Here is a 16,347-nt window from a genome sequence, read left to right as displayed (position 1 = left end):
TGGGGCAAGATTTATATGTGAAAGCTTGGAGTGAAGGGGGAAAAAAAAAAAAAAGAGAATTGCTTGGTTCAAAGTATGGGTATTAACATATGGTTTGCTGATGTCTGTACAGGTACAAAAGAGAGCTTAGAGTGTTAACTATTTCAGTACTAACTTGTATCAGTTTGATATATCTCTGATTCTTAATTAAACTGAAGAAGTATCTCTTTATAATGTAAGATGGCAGCATTTCAGATTTTAATTTCATGTCCTTGCAGAAATTAGTTTCAAGGTGGAAGGGAAAATTTTAAGAAAATTTTTCTGCACTGCAAAAGATTCTTAACCTACACAGAAACAGTACAATCCATTTAGAACAAGGCTGGGAATTACCCTAGTGTAGTTATCCTACCTGATACCACTGATTCAGTTTAAATCACAGCCAATGGTTTTAACTAGAAACACAAAACAGAATCCCCCAGCCAAGTCACAGGAACCAAAATGATGTTTATTAGCTTTGGAAAAAAAACATTCCATTGTATATAAAGGTTATTGCTCCAGAATGTAATGACTTCAAATATATATATATTATGAGTTTTCTGATGTTCTAGAGGAAGGTTCAATAAATTATCCCCAGAAACTAGCCGCATCCAAGCTTGACTTAATGTTCTGCATATTTTCTCGACGCTGTTGGGTATAAACATTTGCCTCTCCTTTCTGCAGCCGCCGCCTCAAAGCGGCCTTCTGTTGCTTGGTCAGCTGACGTTTTATCTTCCGTTTCACCACTTCCTGCAAATAAATAAAGCCAATATCAGTACTTTCTGAAAATCATTTAGTACTAAGACATCCCTTAGCAATCTTACATTTCAGTACCAACATGCCTTCCACAAAAATGTAAAAGGTGGTAACGTTCTACGCTTGAAGATTTGACAAGTATCCTTTAAGTTACAAAAAAGGACCCAAGAGAACATTTCATGCCCCTGCAGTAATTATTTAGCTTGTGCCTATTTTTCTAGCCCTCTGGTCTGTTTTAAAGCTTGGATTGCAAAGATCTCAGTGCAACTCTAACGGAAACACTGGCTCTTCACCACCAGCGTGGCTTACAAAGAGGGGCAGTCAGGAATCGTTTGGAGCAACAGCACTGAAAGAGCAGCGGCGAGTGCCATTTCCCTAGAACAGCAGTGGTTTTACAGAATCTTCATTTGTTATTTGTACTTATGTTTTCATATTATGATAACGATAGCTATGCATAATAAAAACCAAGCTATGATTTAGCAGGTTTTGGCTGTGAATTCCTCATTGGAATAATGATCTCAACTCAAGTTTTGCTGCAGTGGTATTGAGTATGTGCTTGTGTTTCTTGTCTTGGAAGAAAGAAAAAAAAACCACAAATTTTTTTTTTTTTCCAATCTTTCTAACACTGTGTCATCAGGTTCAGGAATCATATCTTGGTGGTAATTCCAGGAATGTGTCTTATCTTTATTCTAATTATTACAGCATTTAAAAAGCTATCAAGGAATAAATCTGCCATTAATAGAAGATCTGCTGATGTCCAAGTAACTACGGGGTAAGAGGAAGAGTTTCTGTCCAATAATATTTCTTTCACATTTACCCTAATTTCAGTTGCCTTGTGATGCTTTGTTTATTGTACTATCAGCTAAACTTCGTTGTAGCATATTAAGTAGAAAGTTGGTAGGGAATAAGAACTAGAAAGCATAGTTTTGACAAGTTATATTCTTTAAAAGTAGCTGTGACTAGTACAGCTACAGTAAGGAAATAAAAGGTGTTCTAGGAATTCAAGGACCGAATTCTGATTGCAGCAGGAATTCTGTAGTAATTAGGGCGTCACCAGAACAGCAGTTCTAAACATGGATAAAAAACAGTTGCATGTGATGCGTCCTTCTTTCCTTTGGTGCTTCGCGTTTTTATGCATGAGCTCTTTGGAAATAAAAATTGTAGATTTTCTTTAAAAGTATTCCAGAAGAAAAATTGATCAGAATTAAAAGTGTTTCACTAATGTCGTCTTCTGTTAGTAAGGCAACTGTCATTCTGTGCTTTTTATAGGCAGAACCCTGAAGGAAGGCTTCTTTACTTCTCTCCCCTGCGATCAAGGGCAGCAGAAGACTTTCTTGGTCGTTTTTACAAAAATTGATGAGAGAAACTTTGCAACACAGATGTCTGAATCAGGATACAAGCCTACATACCTCGATTCCAGTCACCTACAGGTAAGGTTTTAACATCCTTATTTTTGTCATAGCTATTACTGCTATTGTTATATATATGCCTATAAGAATTCCTTCCACATGTTTACTTTGAAAATATTTTTATGCTGTTTATTTTTCAATATATGTTTTGTCCACTGAACAGAAAACAAGCTGTAAAAACAACAACAACAACAACAACGCCGGCAGCAATAACCGGCATTGGGTCTGCGTAGCCCAGTGGGTCTTAATCCAGTGCCATTCTTTTGTATTTTCACTTTTATAATCATTTTCTTATGTTATAGTTAGCTCATTATACATATCCTTTCTTTTGCTCTAACATTCAAAAGTTCAAATAAGATTCTGCGATGGGCAGAAACCTTATTTTCACTTCATGGTTAGTTACCGAGGAAGTGTCGTGCAAGATAGTGCAGGATTAAAAGTTGTTTCTGTGGCTCAGTCTCTAGAAGGCCTCTCCTGCTACTGTGTTTCTTTCTTTTAGAACAGAATATTAGCTAGGTACATGCTATTTGAATATTTCTAACATGTTTTATGTGTCTGCTACAGAACAAACAAACATCCCGTAAGCACTCGCAAACCTTTCATAGCTACAGAATGACCGTTGCTGCCACCAAGTGGTATACGAGCACAATTTCAAGTCATTTTCTCTGTAAGACTTAGTAGCACCAACCTTTTTTTTAGAAAACCTGCAGACTTAAATTAATGAAATGGAGGAGGAAAAAACAATTGCCAACAGGAGGAGGTCATCCTGGCTCTCGTTTCCTTCGTTGCCCAGTTCTAACCTAAGCCTCTGTCTCCTTGGGAGACGTTTAAGGCCATCCCCTAGAATAATAAGAACTGTGATGACTAGCATGTACATCTGTTCTCTTCTCACATGAAGTCCTAGAAAAATGTGTTAGCCAACACACAGATAGGCTGTTCCTTAACGTGTATGTTTATGCGTGCAACTTTCTAACGTTATTGGCATATCTTTAACATACTTATCTGAAAAAAAAGAAGTAAAGCCGCCCAGCATGCTATGAATAGTATAGCCACTCAGCGGCACCTTGTCTAAAACAAGGCTTCTTCACAGAATAAAACACACCACTTAAGAGGAGGTAGTAAAACCTCTTTTAGAAGACTAGTGAGGTAGTAGTAAAACCTTTTTAAGACGACTAGTGAAGTAGTAAGTAGCAGACCCTGGATTTAAGAGGCTGCTTGATGATTCTCATATACAAGTCTAACTATGTGATTACTCTTGCCAATAGTGGGGTTTTCAGACACAATGTTCATAGGATGCATACTCTTACTGAGCAGTAGAAAGGCTTTGAAAAGATGATCTGCCCATTTTGACTTTTGGTCCATGCCATGAAAGAGCTGAAACTACGCTAGCACATTCCTCAAAACGGATCCTTCATACCTGCTATCCCTAACTGTTAATGAAACTGAGACTGAATACGGGTGCCCACGTTTACAGTGGCAAGCATACAGTCTGACCCACAAGAAAAAAAATATTTCGTGGATCAGCTGTGTCAGCTGATAGGACAGTAGTTTCTTCCCGTTTTATATGGAGGACATATTATAACTAGAAACAATTTTCTTCCCTTTAGAATTAAGTTGCACTTTTGAAATGTGATAAAGGTAGCCATCCCGACTATACCGACTGGGGTTGAAGAAGAAGACATTGACTTCAGCTGCAAAACATTCGTGTCTATATGATGAACAAGTCAAATTCATATTGCCAAAAACCCACCTATTGAAATGAGTTTGTATGAATGTTTCAGAGAAGAGTGAATTTGTAAGATAGGTAGTGGAAATGGCCAAGCTAAATCTTGACTCAAGCATTCATTTTTACAATTCAAAAATATTAATTGTAGCTAACAACAGAAGTGAATGAACTGATTATATTTAAATTAGTGTATTACCATCCATACACCTGTTATTGCCTAAATAAGAGAGCTGCTAATGCTGGTGTAGAACATTGGTGAAAAGTAGAGCAAAGAGCAACAGATGGTGGGAACTGCTGAAAATTTTCTACTTCTAAACAATTACAAAAATATTCGTCTTATTTTTCTGTTGGTCTGGAACTACAAACCACAGAGGTATGTCATAATAACCATTTAATAAATAATGCTAGAGAACATTTTTATAAATACTTCCTGTCAGCTACGTACAATGTAAGACGGACTGAGAGTAGACTAGGGGAAAAAAAAATTACCGGTGGAATGGTTGAACAGCTCCCAACGCTGCTGACTGATGTGATACTTTTAGTCCTTGTTCTGTGCTCATTGATATGAGCCATACTCTCCTCGTTTCTAAAATACAAAAATTGATGTTTTATTCCATGCAACAAAATAAACATCCTTTGCCTTTTATGGCTATCATGTTCTAATCATAAGTTTTGGAGAAAAAATCTGAAAATTCCCAACACAACTTCTGAGTACTCCAGAAAATATACATTTGAAGTCTTAACTCTAGTTCTTCAAAACACACATTTAGATTTATTACACAAAAGCCACATACATACTAAATGCATTAAAGCAGACTTCAGAAAGTGATAAATCGTATTTTAGGTTCTGCATATTGCCTACACAAATCATTTCCCTAAAACACAAAAGGGATGGGAAGAAGAGGGGTGTGCAAGAGCCTGTATGCACATTCAGACACATGAGGAGCTGGCAAACTCAGAATTAGTTTCATGCATAACTGGCTAGCCTGAAGGTAAACAGGAATTTCTAAACAGGAAAGGAATTAAAAGCCAGAACAACAGACAGTAAGATATATTTGAATAATATATTCCAAGGAACATGTTCTTGCTAACTTCAGCTGAGCGAGGGGAAGAATATATTGGCTTTAAGAAAGAGCACTCTAATTATAAATCTAATCATTAGAGTTATTTCAGAAGAAATATTTTAACATCAAGAACTCTTTCACTATCATTATTAATTAAAGTAAAGAAAAAAAAAGATGGGAAAAAAGTCCACCAGAGAAAATAGGTGGGATCTATGAATTAATTCCAAGACTGGTTCTTTCATTGGATACTACACAGCGAGACAATTGATCTGTCACACTAAGCCTTACATATATAGTACCAATCAATAGGTTACCTAGCATGAAGTCAACAGGAAAGGTACTCACTCTAATGTTTAACAAAAAAAAAAAAAAATTGAAGTGTTACTCTTCAATTTAAACAAGGGTGGCACAAGAGCAGTCCTTGCTGAGCTACTTTGAAGATGGCCGTTTATTGCGGGGGGGAAACAAGTCACAGACAGTCAATGTGAATCTTTACCTGTAAGGCCTGAATTGCTTGTTTAATGTTGACAAGTCAACCAGATCAGGGCATTCGTCTTCATTGTCCTTGTCATCGGGGCCTTCTCCTTGACCTGTCTGATGTTCAACTTCAGCAGCATTTTCAGTTATCCTTTTGTCCTCAGAAAAAGCAGTTACAGAACTCTCTGCGTCATCACTCATGTTCCAAAGGGTAGTTTGCCTCTCAACTTTTTCTAAGGCAGAACTCAACTCTGACATACTCAGTGTCTGTGTATTTTCACTACTTTCAGTCATATCAGCCTCTTCATTGCAATTCATCAAGTCTTTAGAGGATCTGCTTTCAGAGAAATCATCCACTTCACGCACAAAGTCTGCCCTGTTTTCTTTATCTGCGCTGAGGACGTTGAGTTTACCTTCAGGCTCTTCTGCAAAGTCTGATGTCTCTGTTTTATGATCATCCTCGTCAGGACCTGCTGGGTAAAGCAGTTCATCATCTTCCTGCATTTCTTTTGTATAGCCACTGGCAGCAATCTCTATGTCAAGAGAACACTCTCTCCTGAGAAAGAAGTACAAGTAGGTTTTCTTTTAATACATTAAATCATCATGCTAGTAATATGCCTTACTTTGGATTAAAAATACTATCAAGTTGCACTGTAACTATTCAGATCATATTAACAAAGAGAGTATACACCGCATGATTGTGCTGAGCTTTGGGTAAATTAGTTAACAGACTGTAGCCTGACAGTAGCAAACTTCCACAGAAGATGATTCCATCTCCACAACCAGCATTTATTTATTTATTTGATTTCAGCAGGAATATCATTTGACTTAAAGATCAAATTATGTTTATGCACACGGAACAATAAGGGATACACTAACATTCACCCAGACTGAGGCAAGTGTAGCTTCCTTTCGAAAAGGAGCTCAATGTGAAAAAAAATCCTTTTCATTGCAACAACATCATTCTTAAAAGGTGCCAAAATGACTTAACTTTTCAAAAGACACAAAAACATCAAAAAAATTCTAAAAACGTTAGTCACCACATTTACTGGCATTTTTAAAATAAACTTAAAATTGGAACCTAAATTAATCCTCCATATACCAGAAGTGTCAAATAGGCTTTAAGGAGTGGGAGAACCTGATTCTGCATCACTGTAACATTTCCTAGATATCTGTCTTTTGTATCAAGGCTTTGGATTAATATCGTCCCCTTCTCAGCAGCAAGAAGAAAGACAAAGTATGCAGCAGCAGATTTAAAAATGCACTACCTCTTTTGCAAACCACTTAACAGTAGCTTTGGCTGAAGAAAACAGATCCTTCTTACAGCAGGAAGGATAAAAATACCACTTTCAATTGCATAGTTGTGCCTATTTTTTCTTTTCTCCCACAAACATTCATTACTCTCTTAAAAACAACAAAAATACCATAAATAAAAACTCAGATTCCTGTGGCATTTTATACCTGATATCCTGGAACGTGGGAAAGAGTTCACTCTCATAGCTGAAACGTTTCTTAAAGAACTCTTTAATACATTTAACATCTCTATCAAAATACCTGAAAAAAAAAACACAGAATTGCAGAAACATATCATCAAGGTAATGAAATTTATTGCAGTGATCAGCTTTTACCCTGAGCGTCTTGTATTTTAAGGTTTTATTTAAAAAGTAATGATCTACTAGTGATCTCACGAAAAAAAACCAAGGGAGACAAACTGCTGACGTGCTGTTGATTTCTAAACTTTTCTTTTCTGAAAGACATTCTCTTCAACAACCAGTTAACTGCGTATTTATCCTAAAGAGATGTTTCTCCCCATTCATAAAATCAGACTAGATTTGTTATGTTATTTGTGTCCCTTGACAAAAACGGGGGAAAAATAATATTAGAAACAGATTTATGAAAAAGAGGACTCATGGTTGGCCATTTGCTGTTATCATCATTTGCTAGATTTATTTTGAAAATATCTTCAGCTTTCCACCTACCATTCAGCATTTGGATGTGATGTTGATATCATCTGAGGGAAATCAATCATGGTGACACGGTCATCGTTATCTAATATGAGATTAAACTCATTGAAATCACCATGAATCAAACCATGATTAGCAAGTTTTACAATCAGATCCATTAATTCACTGTAGACAGAGGCAGGATCTTCCATTTGGCGCACTTGGCATCTGGAAAGTTAAATAAAATAAAATATCCTGAACTTTCAAGGACTGAAGTTATATGAAATACATACAGGGTAGATGAAATGCATCTTACAGGATCACTGGGTAATTCAGGCTGCAAGAGGCCTCATGAGATCTGTAGTTCAACCTCCTACTCTCAGTAGCGGCAATAACTAGGTCTTTCTGTAGTCAAATCGATAGGCCCCATTACATTTCCTTTCCTAAAAATGTATTTTCTAGACTAACTTACAGGAAAGCACAACAAACAAACAAAAACCCCTTAACGCCTGAACCTAGACCAGTGAGAGCAAAGCAGCTTAACAGGGCAAAATGCAGATCATCTTTTCACAAGCAGACTAAGAAAGAAGGCACTTGCTTTGTTACACTAAGCGCCGTCAAGAAGAGGTCAGCATTTGCAGTTACTTCTTAAGATACTTTGCTCTGAATGCAGCACTACAGTGTTATGAGAATGAATCATTTTCATATAACGCAAAGAAAGTACCGTGGAAGTCTAGCAGCTTTGTAACAGGCTGCTGCCCAAAATGCTCATATTGGTTCAAAAATTAATTGGCAGTACTTCCCATATAGCCACAAGTCCATATCATAAAATATCCCATTCATTCTTTCAAAGGCATTTATTCCTTCTTCCACCTTACTCTTCAATTCACCTAAGTTTTGGGATTAGTTCTCTTTTGATTAAAATGCCCATTACAGATACAGACTGTCATATCAGAGCATGACTCGATTTGTTCTAGAACTGAGCACTTCAAATCTCTAGGTAAGGACCCAGGTTGTTTTGGATTAGACTGACTATTAAACAGACCTTACGCGTTCAGCAATGCAAACAAACCAACCTGTCTTTTCACGTACAAACTTCAATGATATTTAATATTTCTAGATGTTAAACAACTCAATCAATGTAACATTCCTTGAAGCAACAACAATAAAGATAATTATACACGATGTTCTAGGTACACAAAACAAAGAAACTCATTTTTTCAAAAGAAGTTGTAAAATGGTGAGCCGCAATCTTAGCTGAATTACCACAGCAAGGATCATGAGCTGAAGCCAAAGACAGATCACAACGTGAAAGACATACAGGATACAAAATTTCTATGCAGAAAACACTTGTAATATTATCCTGTGCCTCACTGCTCTTTTGATGTATTCCCTACTTTAACTATCAGTCTATTTCAGCAATTTCTTCGGACAAAAGAAATACTAGCTTCTTTGAATAAAGAGATAACAGACAGAACACTGTAACGAGGCAGAACCCTAACCCGTGTAGGCTAGAGGACAACATTCAGCAAAGTGAAGTCATAGTTCACCCATATGCTGAGGAAAAGCACCAGCCCTATTACCTTATCGAACCTAAAGTTATCAGGGTTTCTATTACACAGAGAATTCAAGCTTCAGTACTTACAAGGGATAGCCATTAATAAGTTCCATAACTACTGCATGCCTGTTGTAGTCTACAGCTTTTGGCACAGGAAATTTTCTGTCATGCAGTGCCTGGAAAGAGACAACAATTATGTTGAAAAATTAAAGTCAGTGGTTAAGAAAACATTACATATGTTAACAAACTCCCATCTACGCTAAGCAATAAATACTGTTGTGGGAGTAGCACAGTACAGACTTCTCCGATGCTAACGAGAAGCAACAAAGTACGTGCTCCAAGTGGGAAGGCAGCATGACATCCCTCTGAATTTTCACTGCAAAGACATTCATAAATTTAGACGCTAAACAGGCTTCTGTTTCGTCCACAGTTTACTTACCTCGCATCTGGAGGAAAAAGAAAACAAAGACTGGGAAAAAGACAGAATCATATCTAGTCTGATAGTGTAAGTAATCAACAGCAGATAATCAGGAATAGCGTGGCAGGCATTAGAAAAAGATTCCCCCTTTTAAGTTGTTGTCAGTTCAGTTCTGTCTGGCTTGTTAGCTCAGTAAACATACCGAGTTTCTATAAGGCAGAAGTTCATTTCTTAAATATTTAAGAGCCAGCATTACACCCTATTACAGATTAATAAATGGAAGTCATAATATTGCACAGCACTCCTGTTAGCCTTTTCTGATGCAAATTTTGTCATTCACTTGATCCAACACTCAACTTCTTTATTGGTTTGTTCTCTTCTTGCTCATTCTCTCATTAGCAGTGACTTTCTCTAAGAGAAAATTCTAAGTTATAGCAACATAAATTTAGCTTTTGTTACTGAAGTTTTACACTATTTTCACTTTTTCGCATGCACTTAATACTCTCCATCCTCCCTTTTCAGGGAAATTGATTCCAAGGTCCATATTTCTACAAGTCCTGGCCACACAATGATTTACATTGTGGACCAATATACCAATACAGAGTTTCTAAATGATGCTAGTAGTCCTTTTTCTCTCTGGGATGGCCACTGGTAGAACCTAAGGACAATCACGATTTTTAAAAGAAACGAGAAAATCGTATTTAATGTATATAGAGATGTTGAATATCACAAGAGGAGAAGGGGAAGGTAGTTCTTGATAAATAGGTTTCCACTATCAACTTGTAATCTTTTACAGATATCTGCAGTTTTAAAGCAGGTCATAAAAATCTGGAACTCAGAGAGAGCAGAAATACACGCTTGGAAATGAAATTTACTTTCCCTCGGTACAGAACAAAGCGTACCTTTTCAGCTCAGAACGCCAGTTTGCACTGACAGAGTACGCTCAATGGCACAGCAACAACTGAACACCATGGTAAATAAAAAAATACAGTAAAACAGCAGGACAAAAACAAGTGTCTGACAAATGACAGAGTAACAGTAAATAGCCTCTTCTTTTTTCATTTGCAAGCTCATGCAAGGAATTTATAGGAGAAGCAGCAGAACTGGTTATATATAAAGTAGAATCTTTGCATTTCCCACATACTAGGAATCTTAGGTGTTGCTAAGTAAGAACTCTGCAAGTAGTGCTGGGAAGGGAGAGGGGTGCTGGAGGCCCAACTCTTTTTAAAGACTGATGCCCAAAGCTGAACATGAAAACTGTTGCCTGCAACCTCAGTATTGAATTCCTACAGATGTTTCAGCCTTTAATGCAAATGAAATATAGTTAACACCTCAAATGAGTCACTAATTGATAAAAGAACTATCTCTTGCTTTAGAATCTGATATAACAACAGAAACAAATTTGATTTTAAATATGAATGACTCCTATCCTGATGAAAAGAGAAATCTAATGTACTTTGACAGAAAATTACTGCCAGCCTGCACATATGGGCATGTTTTAAAACACAGAATTTGGTCAACTCACCAATTAAATTCCCTGCATTAAGATCTATACGGCCTACTTCTGTGCTAGAGTATTATTACCGGCGCAAAAAGAAAAATCCCAACTCAATCAATCCAAAGTCGTTGATTTACTGCTCTTAAAACGCTAACTCTCAAGTGACTGAGTGCTCTTTTACTTCTAATAGATACGAACATGAATCTCAATAAGCAAGTAAGTCATCGAGAGAACCATTTAACTGAATTCCAACTATCATTAAAATTCTAAAGAACTTACTAAACACTTCATTTGAGCATAGCAAACAGAAGCAGAGACGTACTTGAATGGCATCCCATGAACAGGTTGTCAAGAAAGTTTGTGGAATCTCCATCCTAAAAAATTGTCAATACTCAGAGGATAAGGCCCTGAATGACCCGATCTGACCTTAACGCTAGCTCTGCTTTGGGCGGGAAAATGGAGTAGAGTGGGACCTTCAGAAGTCCCGTCCAACCTAAATTACAGCGTATCTTTTAGGCAAGACAGGTGCAAGACAGGTATCACTGAAACAAACTATTTGTGTTCCAAATTAGATATATGCATAGTTTGAAATTTGTTTGAAACTCACCTGACTACAACTCTAAAAACGCCCTGGAATTACGTGTGCAGAAAGAATCCAAATTAAAACGTAGTCAAGATGGTAAGGCATAACTTTGTCTGCATTTCACAAATTTTCTCCAGTAAACGTATTCATGGACCAACAAAATGATATAGGAATGTTTTTCTTGGCTTTTCCAAAGAAGTGAAGTGCAATGACAGTGTATTTAACCACTGCCTTGTTAAGATACAGGTGATTGGACAGCTTCGTATGTCATTTGTCCATAAATAACACTATCCATCTAAACTTCTCATAAGAAATCCTTTTCCACGCCACATGACTTTCGTGGCGTAGCCTCATTTTGCTACTGGAAAGCATACAAGAAATATATCGCTGAAATTACCCAAAACGTGTAGTTCAAGTCCAGTAGAGAAAACGTGTAGATCTTTTTAGTACTGCAAATATGAATGAACTGAAACAAAATCCAAAGAGTATCTTCCAGTTTATTACACCTTTGTTGATTTAGTGTGAAGGGCCACCTACCTTCATGTAGGCAAACTCCTTCATTGCTGCTAGCCGGGATAAATACAGCCATGACATTTTATGCCTGTGCTTGTGGTAGTCACGTTTATTTTTAAGGCTGCGAAAGGAAGTTCTTCCAAGCCTGTGCAATTTCAATGCAAACTGCTGCTCCTCTTCATTTGCAACAATATAAATATCTAGAAGACGAAAGAAATACTAGTTTACATCTAAGAAATAAAACAAGCTAGCGTCTGATGGAAAAGTGCTGTGAGAAATTTGTTGCTTCACTTCTTACAATTGCTACTTCCAGCACGGCGAGATCACCTACGCTTACTCTGAGAGTTACTAAAGACAGCTATATTTACATATTGTACGTTATTGTACATATTGAACTACACGAAAAGAAGTTACTGTCAAAGAGATCATGGTATCCCATTAAAATAAACTGCGATGTGATCTGAAACATAATTCAGAGTGAGAGAGAAAAAAAATGACTGAAAGGAGGAACACAGATGATTCGGACCTGACTTAAGGTACCTATATTCAGGCCAATTTCTCCAGTCTATCGATATAGCAAAGAAGAAATACAAGCTCCTCTAGAGGGAAATTTAGGGCAGAAGCCAAACTCTGCTGTTCTTAACCACACTCTCTTTCTGGGGGACTCTCTCTCTTTCTGTTGACTGGACAGACAACCCAAGAGACTAGCCTCTTAATAACGGCCTATGTTTCGTTTCTGCCATTTGTCCTCATTAATGGTCTTCCTCATTCTTCAAGGAGTTTCGTGCTGTGCCAGACGAAAATCGACACGAACTTAAGAACAACTAAGATAGTACTCCAATAGTTCTAACGCTATTTTAGCCTCCTATCTCATTTTTAGGTGGGCGGAAAAAAGTTAAAGTTTTCTTTTTGTAAAAAATGGTTCAAAATTCTTCACGACGCGTGAGACAAAATCCATCTGCCTACAGAGTTTCCAGTGATAAGCTAAAAATCAGACAGAACGGTCAACGTGAAAGGCCAATCTTCTGTAGAAAAAACTGAAACGCAGCCAGCAGCCTCACACAGCATTTCAAATAGTGATCCATAAATCTTCAGTGTTTGACAGATTGACTGACATGTTTATCCAGAGGAAATTTTACTCAATTTCTAGCAAAACACTTGGCGCATTACAGCTTTATTTGCTTAAAAATTATCAAAAACATTTTTTCGAGTTACCTGATTCTTTACCAACACCCATCTGGTTTCCAACAGAACTGATGACTTGCCGGGACGACAGTGTTTTCAAAGCAAGGTAATCATATCCTGCATTAGTTAACCGGTAGCCCTGGACAGCTAAATGAGAGTAAATTGCAAAACGTTTAGTGCTTATTATGTACACATTACGTTTAAAAGAAGTATCATTTTGGTTTACTTTCTTATTTCAATTTATGGTAGGCAAAAACCTATTTTTTCCCCTGCTGGTTAATATCAACCCAGTTTGACAGAACGATAAAGATGTTTAAGGAAAGCTAACAGCTGGGTAAAAAAACAAATGTGCTCTTAGCCTCTCACTAATGGAGGCAATGGTAGTAGTCTAGATAGCATGGGAAAACCCAAAGAGTGTTCTGGCGGGTAGGGGACATAGACAGGATTTGGGATTTTCTGGATGATCTAGAGGGATCCTCACCCTGAAACCTCTGAAGACCTGAGCCCGAGAGGAGCGGGATTTCATGCAACTCCCACAGTGTGTTTGCAAAGCCCCATGCAACTGCAAGGCTGAACGAAAGGACCTGCACAATTGCTACTTGTCACATGATGGGGAATAAAAAAATGCATTAGTAACTATTTCTGATGGGGTGAAGGGCACCAGATTCTTTTGCAGTCTGCTCCAGTTTGCGCGTTCTGATAAGTCGGTAACTCATGTGGGTTAATACCCGTATATCGGGGAAAGCTCAATATAAAATTCAAACCCACTTTTTGTTCGCTCATAGGCCAGCAGTTTGTGCTTTGCCAGCTCTCTCAAAATTTTGTTGCAGCCTCCATGTTTAAGGCTGGCGATGGAAGCGATTAAGCTAGCAGGGACTATTTCATGGTTCTTCATGCCCATTTCCACCTAAAACAGCAAATGAAAAAAGAATGTTTCTGTTAGCCCTGCAGTTCGACAGTGAGATAACATCAGATGCACGAAGAGACTGAAATCACTTTTCACGGGTGCCTTATAAATAGCATTTTTTTAAATTAACGCTGCTAATTTATAAAACTAATTCAAAAGTTTGGTTAGCAGTTGTTGACGCACCAGCCCCTCTCCCGCCGCCGCCGCCCGCGGGCGACGCAGGCCCGGTCTCCCATCCGCGCAGGGAACCTGCCCGCCCCTGCTTAGCTAAACGGCCCCTCCCGCCCCGGGCTCCCGGGCTCACCGCGGTCAGGACCCTGAAGTGCTCCCGGGAGAGGTACCGCAGCATCACCACGTTCAGCTTCCCCATGGCCGCCGCGGCCGGTAGGTGCCAGCGGCCCCGCACGACCCACGCACCACACCAGCTAGGCCGCTCTGCGCCTGCGCACAGGCGGCAGGCCCAGCGCCCTTCCGGCGCGTGCGCAGAGCTGTCAGCAGGCGCCGCCGCCGCTCCCCGCCCGTAACCGTGACCGGGCGGGGTGGGTGCACGGGACAGGTCCTGGCAGCTGCATACCGGCTCGGGTCCTCGGCCGGACCTGCGTGCGCTTAACCGGTCCCTGAGCCATTCTCGGATCAGAAATGCCACAAAACAAGCCCCAGCGAGGAGGCTGGCTAGAGTCCGCTCCCTGCTGCGAAGGAGTTAATTGGGCTGCCTGTACATCTGCCAAGACCCGCTACCTACAAGAAGGGCCCGTCTTAAGGCACGAAGGGAAAGTAACGGTTGGTTGCGCAGCCGTTTGTGGGCGGGCGACCACGACCACGACCACGACCACGACCACGACCACGACCACGACCTCCAGCGCCCCGCCGCCAGGCTCCGCCCTAGCGCGCCTGCGCGTGGGCGGGCGGGGCAGGCGCCGCGGGTGGGGCCGCGGGTTCGAGGCGCGGGGAGGCCTCGCGGTGCGGCGTACGGGGGTGGGGAAGTACAGTGCTTCCTGTGAAGTGTCGCGTTTGCTCTGTTGTTTCTAAGTGTTCTCAAAATTTGCTCCGTGTGGTGGTCCTGTGCTACAGTTTCAGTGAGTGACCTAGGAGGAAATCTTGCAAGGACCTGGTTCGGTACGCAACACATACCTATATTTTTAGGTGACTGCGTATGCCAGCTTATGTATTGCACAAAGATTTCTGAGGTAGTAAAATAACTCTGAAAGCAGTCTGAATCACTAGGTAAGCCCACCTGTAAAAATGCTCATGCTTCCTGGGAAAACAGAGGATCCGGATCCTTTCCAGGGCCGGGCGCTCCAGGCCGGAGTCCTTCGAGGCCTGGCGGCACCTATGTCCGCCCTCTCGGCAGAGAGGCCCCGTGGTTTGTCCCTTCCCCTCTGCTCAGCTCTGAGGGCTGCCTGGTGGTGAGACCCCAGCGCCTTTACCTGTCTCGGGAAGGCACCCTGTGTCCTCTTGCGGGCTTGCAAGTGGTGGTTTTTTTGTTTTGCTTAAAAAAAATTCCTTGGATAAGTTTTTTTTTATTTTTTCTTCTTTTTTTTTTTTTTCTTCCTCATACCCTGTGAGGAAGAGGTGGTGGTTTAAACTCATATTTACAGCTGGAGATGTTTTTACTGCTTTGTTAGTAACAGTTCTGGGTTGTATGTTAAGTTGCAGTGGGTGAGAGCTTGACAACTCCTGTTATCCTGTAACAATAATGATGTAGTGGACGTCCTTACCTCAGTTATTTTATGAAATTGTGAACTTTTTGCCTTTTTTTCCTGTATTTTTCAGATTCTTTCTCTAGACCCTTAAATGGTAAAAGGGGACTCGTTATGTTAACTTTAAACCAGTAAAACTTTGCCTTTTTTTTTTTTCCTCTTAAGAACTTTCTTGAACAGTTTCATGTTTCAACTTTCTTAAATGGGTCACTTTTTCAAGATCCAAGGCAACATATGTATGCTGTGCACTAGCTTGTGATAGTCCCTCTTAGCACCAAGGAATGGCATATTAATGGCTCATATTAATGAGCTCCAAGGAATGGCATATCTTGTGTACTGCTGCTGTACAGAGTTTAAACACAAGTCAAACTAAAAGCTGCGTTTGCCTCCGTCTGTGGGTTTGTACATTCCTCCGAACTCCATGTCCCTATTGTCTTTATTAAAACCAGAGCATCATGACCCTAACTTTCTGCCATAGTATCCTCATCTCTCTAACCTCTGCAAGCCTGAGTTCTGTATCCATATCCCTCTGCTTCACCAGTGGTATTTATTCTTTTCAAATCGTAGTATTTTACTATGGAACAAGCAGTTACAC

At 39.6% G+C, this 16,347-nt stretch overlaps 1 protein-coding gene and 1 long non-coding RNA gene across 2 annotated transcripts in view; one reads left to right on the top strand and one right to left on the bottom strand.

The window, feature by feature from the left end:
- LOC138064394 (uncharacterized) overlaps window positions 1–16,347 on the top strand; it is an 89,451-nt gene that overhangs the window by 13,014 nt on the left and 60,090 nt on the right. The window contains exon 7 of the long non-coding RNA XR_011137633.1: window positions 1,474–2,201. This is a non-coding gene — a long non-coding RNA (uncharacterized lncRNA). The remainder of the gene's footprint in view (window positions 1–1,473; window positions 2,202–16,347) is intronic.
- On the bottom strand, window positions 464–14,574 carry LOC138064392 (serine/threonine-protein kinase RIO2-like). Its single transcript, XM_068926661.1, has 10 exons — window positions 14,357–14,574; window positions 13,914–14,052; window positions 13,176–13,292; window positions 11,985–12,160; window positions 9,036–9,124; window positions 7,427–7,618; window positions 6,909–7,001; window positions 5,467–6,003; window positions 4,396–4,492; window positions 464–765 (listed from the first exon to the last, which is right to left on the bottom strand). The coding sequence occupies exons 1-10, from the start codon at window positions 14,420–14,422 to the stop codon at window positions 604–606; spliced, it is 1,668 nt and encodes a 555-aa protein (XP_068782762.1). The 5' UTR covers window positions 14,423–14,574; the 3' UTR covers window positions 464–603.

The sequence above is a fragment of the Struthio camelus genome, chromosome Z (genome assembly GCF_040807025.1).
Source record: "Struthio camelus isolate bStrCam1 chromosome Z, bStrCam1.hap1, whole genome shotgun sequence".
Taxonomy (NCBI): Eukaryota; Metazoa; Chordata; class Aves; order Struthioniformes; family Struthionidae; genus Struthio; species Struthio camelus.
This window is presented reverse-complemented; position numbering and strand designations above follow the sequence as displayed.

What these genes read in the sequence shown, in the direction of transcription:
- LOC138064392 (XM_068926661.1), bottom strand. Translation starts at nt 14,422, where the DNA reads ATGGGGAAGCTGAACGTGGTGATGCTGCGGTACCTCTCCCGGGAGCAC. An exon ending in CCCACGTTCCAGGATATCAG is followed by an intron (nt 6,004 to 6,908) that starts GTATAAAATGCC and finishes CTTCTTTCTCAG; the next exon opens with GAGAGAGTGTTCTCTTGACA. An exon ending in GCTGTTCAACCATTCCACCG is followed by an intron (nt 766 to 4,395) that starts GTAATTTTTTTT and finishes ATTTATTTGCAG; the next exon opens with GAAGTGGTGAAACGGAAGAT.